Here is a 6,019-nt window from a genome sequence, read left to right as displayed (position 1 = left end):
CGGGATTTTTAAAAACCTAAATCCACGCGGCCGAAGTCGCAGGCATCAGCTAGTAGCTTTGATGATGATACCTAATTAAAAACGTAGAGTAAGTAGGTAGGCAGGTATACATTTCCAATTGATCACAAGGAACGGCGGCAGCGACCAGCACACTGACTACCTACAGCAAGCAATGTTACAGTTCACTAGTCTGGCTGCTTCATTATTTATTATGATTACTATTCGGTGTGATTGCAGTCACGCGTTTTCCTCACGACGATGTTGGCCTTCACTGTGGCATAAATAAAACCCAACTAAGCTTAGAAGTTAGGGCCAGGGATCGAACTCCTGACCTCCCGAGTAGAAGGCGAACAATTTAATTGGGTATACTAGGCTATCGCCGCTATTCTCATGGTAGCTGTAAGATAAATAAATAAAACGTACGTAGTCGAAATGTCAAGGATACGTACGAAGCGATTTGCCTCCTCATTTCCTTGCCTCCTCCTCATTTTTCCCCTCCAATTATAATATGGGTACCTTCAAGTCAAGAGTGAATACTGAATAGGCATCTTCTAGGCAAGCGCGCTCCATCTTAGGCTGCATCATCACTTGCCACCAGGTCTGATTGCAGCCAAACACTTATTCTATAAATTAAAAAAAAAACAAAAGCTACTTAGATAAAAGCGTTGAGTACATCTGGGCGGCTTCCTGCGAGCTGCAGTGACGCCACGGGCCACTGTTCGGCTGGCTGCAGTGCGGGCTGCAGGCACCATGGCGCGCGCCCCGAGCCCGCTCACTGCTGCAGCTGCACTCCTCGTCTGCGTTGTCGGTAAACAGTGCACTTTTGTATGTCTTCTACCTTATTTTATTTTTGGGTTATCAATACTTTTATTATAAATGCGAAAGTGTGTTTGTTTGTTGGTTTGTCCTTCAATCACGTCACGGTGCAACGGATTGACGTGTATAAATAAAGACCTGGAGAGTGACATAGGCTACTTTTTATCCCAAATCAAGGAGTTTCCACGGAATAAAAAAAAACCTAATTCCACGCGAACGAAGTCGCGGGCATCAGCTAGTAAGTAAGTACCTTCTCTATATTAGAATTCTGTGGTTGGTTCAGTTTTTCTTTTGTTGTGTGGAAAGGTAGGGACTAGGGTGGTGTGTAAAGAAAGAATTGGACAAAGTTGCAGGAGACGACAACAGGCCGAATAGACTTCGTTCAAAAAAAATTGTAGGTATCCAAACTATTGAGTTGTTATTATCAGTTTGCTGGCATACTCTAATTGGCATTCATTATCTCTATTCGCAATGCCTACTCCAACCGATGATTCTGAGTTCCGACGTCCGCATCCGTGGCGGCGAAAACTGTGAATAGAACCAACCGCTTCATTTGCGACCACCGTTTTAGCCTTCGTAAAGATGAGTGAGTAAGTACCTTCAGTTCAGGCAATATTTGGAGTAAATACGGTCAAACGCATACAAATACAACGGTTAAAAACAAGTAACTTTCGTCTAACTAATGGATCTACCATTGATTCGGATGTGGTTTTCCTACCGCGAAGAACCAGCAAGAAACTCAATGGTTGCTTTTTTCAAAGATTCGAAGATTCGTATCAGTCTCTAATATACCTAAGTACATAAAAAATTTATCACTACCTATGAAATGAAATGAAATAGTTTATTTGTATGAATATAGGAAGACAAAGTGTTTACAATAGAGAGTTAAGCCAACATATCCAGTCAGGAAACTGAAACTAAAAATAAAATATGTATATACCTACACCTACCATACCAAGACTCAAGTGGTAATTATTAATTTCTGGTCTGGTCTGGTGGGAGGCTTCGGCCGTGGCTAGTTACCACCCTACCGGCAAAGCCGTGCCGCCAAGCGATTTAGCGTTCCGGTACGATGCCGCGTAGAAACCAAAGGGGTATGGGTTTAATAAAAACTGCCATACCCCTTTCAGGTTAGCCCGCTATCATCTTAGACTGCATCATCACTTACCACCAGGTGAGATTGCAGTCAAGGGCTAACTTGTATTTGAATAAAAAAAAAATATAAAAAAAAAAAATATGGGCATAGTGCCCAACAAATACCTACTAAGATTTGATTTCATTTCTTCTGTAGGTATTGCGTGACATTGGATCTTTACTCGGGAAAGTCCTATTGGGTCCGGTCCATAACACGTATCCCATATGGACTGGTTTCAGGCAGCGTGCGAGCGTCGTCGTTCTGCTTCAACACGTCGTACGTGTCCACCCAGCTGGAGCTCATGCTGGCGGAGTACGACCGCGCCGAGCTGCCGCCGGGCGCCGTGCGCGTCAAGGCGGCGCTGGACGTGCAGCACGCCACCATCGACGACGGCACGGCCACCGTGAGGCTGCTGGCTGCGATGCATTTGGTACACAACTTCTTTTCCATTCTTTATTCGTTATCAACCGATAGATATCCACTGCTAGCCATACTATGAGTCTCTTGTAGGGACTTCCACACGACACGGTTTTGCGCCGCCGCCGTTCAGCGGCTCCCTGCAATTCGTTTGATGTCGTCCGTCCACCAATGAGGTGCCAATGTGGAGTCACAAAACAATATGAAAAGTAGATATATTATGGTTCGTGCGGCTAATTGGCACCGGCTCCAAAAAATATTACTATAGAACTACAATAACTCTTGTGTACATAATATATTGGGTAATAAATTAAATTATTTTTTACTTTTTAGTGTTTGTAGTTATTGAAGTCGGTTTTTATTTTTTTTTGAAAATTTTGTTGGAAGTCGTCTAGAGATGCTCGGCAACTTGAACGACTGTTTCCAGAACTGGGAGGACAAGCGGCTGTCGTGGAACGCGAGCAGCTGGGGCTGCCACGTGACGGTGACGTCAGCGGAGCGGCTGTGGCTGCCCGACGTCAACGCGCTCAACGCCGTGACGCGCGGCAACGCGGCGGGCGTGGGGCTCCGCGCGCGCCTGTTCAGCGAGGGCCGCGTGGCCTGGGTGCTGCGCTTCGACCTCACGTCGCCGCTCAGCCTGGCGCTGCAGGCCTGGCCCTCCGACGTGCAGCAGGTCACCTTCAAGTTCGGCTCGCGACACCATGGCGGCCTGTTCAACTTGAGCGTTGAACATTTTTCGGTAAATCATTGTTACTTTTTTCATTTTGAAAGGAGACCCGTTCTCAGTAATGGGCCGGCGATGAGTTGATCATGATGATGATGAATTCACTAAACAAACGAGGCATTTATAATATGCGGATATAATGTAATGTTTCAGCACGCGACCGTGTTCGAGTCCGGCACGTGGGAGCTGGTGAAGGTGAGCAGCACGGAGTCGACGTGGCGCGGCGGCGACGTGGCGGCGTGGCAGGTGACGCTGCGGCGGCGCGCGGCGGCGCACGCGCTGGCCGCGGGCAGCGTGCTGGCGGCGGCTGCGCTGCTGCTGATCAGCACCGCGCTGCTGCCGCCCGCCGCGCGCCCCGCGCTCGCCGCCACCGCTGCGCTCATCGCCTCCTTGTGGTGAGACATCAGAACCTGTTAACAATATTAGCTAATGGACGGTCAGTGGTTTTAAATGTAGTCACTTACCAGGATCTAGGAACACCACTGATAGATATATGTAAGTACTTATAAGTGGCCCCCGATGCGGTGCTACAGTGTCCATAGGTGTCTGTTGCTGGTCCAAAATGTAGAATTTCGCGTCTATATTATTTGATTTGCTTCGCGGAGCTGTTACAAGAGGCTAGTTGTTGACGATCGTGCACTCAAAGTCGCCCAGACTTGTGGAGTCCATGAAGGGGCCCCCCAAGGATGTCAGGACGTCTCCAACATCGGTAAGTGACGGTTACTTGATTACTTGGACTGGACCTCATGATTAGCAGCCGAAAAGCTAGCCACTAGTTGACCAAGATAGTGACTGTATTATTCAACGTTCATACAGAAGGATTCATATACCCCTTACTTCTTTTATCTATGAATATACCTATAGACATATAGGTTTCTTGTATAGGGATTTCCACATACCACGGTCTTGGAGCCGCCTGAACCCAGCGGCTTCCTGCGACTCGTCTGATGTCGTCTGTCCACATCATAGACGGGTTTCCAACGCTACGTTTTCCGGTACGAGGTCACCATTCTAGCACTTTGGGACCCCAACGTCTATCGGTTTTCTGAACTATGTGCCCTATCAATTGCCAGTTCAGCTTCATAACACATTGCGCTATCTTGCGGTTCTCCTCCTACAGATCTCCTCATTTCAGATGATGTAGAGAAACTCCAAGCATAGTGCTCTTCATCACGGCGTGCGCTGAGTGACTGTATGCTTTCTTTTGCGGCCCATAGAAAGCGACCATATCTCGGACCCATATTATGTCATCATTGGCAAGTGGCAACACGCACTGTTCGAAGACTGTGATCTTCAAGCATTCCGTATCCTGTGTTCTCTACACTGTATGACGGTTGCAGGTTGGTATCGGCGCTGGCGCGGCTGCCGGGCGCGTCGGCGGCGCCGCAGCTGATGCGCGTGATGGGCGCGCTGTGCGTGTGCGCGGCGCTGCAGGGCGCGGGCGCGGCGCTGGCGCGGCGCGTGGCGTCCGTCACGTCGCCGCCACCCGGCGCGCTGCGCTCGCTCGTCACCGCCGCCTCCTCGCTGTGCAACCTCGCGCCTCCTGATGTAATGCACCATTGCTTTTCCCTTTATAGCATCAGGAGTTCCGGAATTCCAGGGCACGCACCACTAGTTTTTCGGAGTTACCAACCTATATCCTTCTATCATCGTCATGATTAAGGCATCGCCAGCCAGCTTCCATCTTAGACTGCATTATGTGACCAGGTCAGTCAAGAGCCATTGCAGTCAATAAGGGCTAACTTGTATCTGAATAATAATAAAAAACATCGGTTTCCGCTGTGGTGTTCGCGCTCCTGTCAGTCGTAATCGAAGTCCGCTTCTGTGTGCACTGTGCAGGCCAGCACGGCGGAGTGGAGCGCGTGGGCGGCGGCCGCGCAGCTGCTGGACCAGGTGCTGCAGGCGGCCGTGCTGTTCACGCTCTTCGTCCTCATGTGCGTCTACCTCGCCATCCACTAGCCAGTAGCCTGGTGAGGAGGCTGGATCCAGGACGAAAACATAAAGACCGGACTGCAGTTGGCGACAAATAAGAAGGAATGAAACAAAGAAGTAGGCACGCGATGTGTTTATTTAACATATTGAATGCTAGTCCATACTGCGTACTGTCATCCCTCCAGAGTCCAGCGGCATGTCTACAGCCCACTATAGTGCCACCAATTTATCTGTTCAGGTGACAGCCAGCGTCGCTAGGGGAGAATTAAGAAGTTCACCAAGAACAAAAGGTATTAAAATGCTATCAACGTAATGAAGATTCTATTATTCTTCATTTTTATTGTTCACAAGATGAATGATGCCCGCGAATTGGTCTGTGTGGATTTTAAATGTGACGCGGTAGCTAGTTCTAGTTCCAATTTTGTCCGCCTGAAAAGATAAAATTGATGGTACTGTAACTACTCGTAGTATGCTGAGAGTGAGACAGACAAATTATGCCTACTGTGCACCGCGGACTGCAATATGTATATTGATGCTCACTGTATTACTGTAGCTATCAAGATTCAACAGAAATTAAACTCGGTACTACCTGTGCAATAACTTTTACTTTATTTTTAAACATTCTTATAATAATTAAGAAGACATTCAAATCACTTCTGTGATAGATATAATACGTAGGTACTAGATAGGTAAATAAAATAACCCAAAATGATTGTGCCAAGTATTTTATTATTTTTATAATTAGAGAATAAATAATTTTAATTGCGAATAATTATAATTAAGTACTTAATAATATATAAGGTGACCGAAAATTATATATTAAAGGATTGAAATAAGAAATTATATTTCTTTCCAATTGTGTCTGCCTCACGTATCACATGAAACCTCTCCATCAGACCGTCAACCTATATGCATTAACTTTTGGCTTTTTTGGGAGCGCAACACCAAATATAATCCTGTCATCCTACCCTCATCCTGCTTCCTACCACTTCCTT

At 47.2% G+C, this 6,019-nt stretch overlaps 1 protein-coding gene across 2 annotated transcripts; it reads left to right on the top strand.

The window, feature by feature from the left end:
* The first annotated feature begins 743 nt into the window (after window positions 1-743).
* On the top strand, window positions 744-5,255 carry LOC117984432 (neuronal acetylcholine receptor subunit alpha-4-like). 2 transcript variants are annotated; one of them, XM_069500081.1, is made up of 6 exons: window positions 744-808; window positions 2,191-2,381; window positions 2,796-3,041; window positions 3,246-3,487; window positions 4,433-4,640; window positions 4,932-5,255. In XM_069500081.1, exons 1-6 carry the CDS (start codon window positions 751-753, stop codon window positions 5,049-5,051), a joined length of 1,065 nt encoding a protein of 354 aa, XP_069356182.1. In that variant the 5' UTR covers window positions 744-750; the 3' UTR covers window positions 5,052-5,255. The 2 variants fall into 2 exon arrangements, with proteins under 2 accessions (XP_069356182.1, XP_034826939.2); XM_034971048.2 differs by having other exon boundaries at window positions 2,796-3,107.
* Window positions 5,256-6,019: the final 764 nt, after the last annotated feature.

The sequence above is a fragment of the Maniola hyperantus genome, chromosome 8, assembly GCF_902806685.2.
Source record: "Maniola hyperantus chromosome 8, iAphHyp1.2, whole genome shotgun sequence".
Classification (NCBI taxonomy): domain Eukaryota; kingdom Metazoa; phylum Arthropoda; class Insecta; order Lepidoptera; family Nymphalidae; genus Maniola; species Maniola hyperantus.
This window is presented reverse-complemented; position numbering and strand designations above follow the sequence as displayed.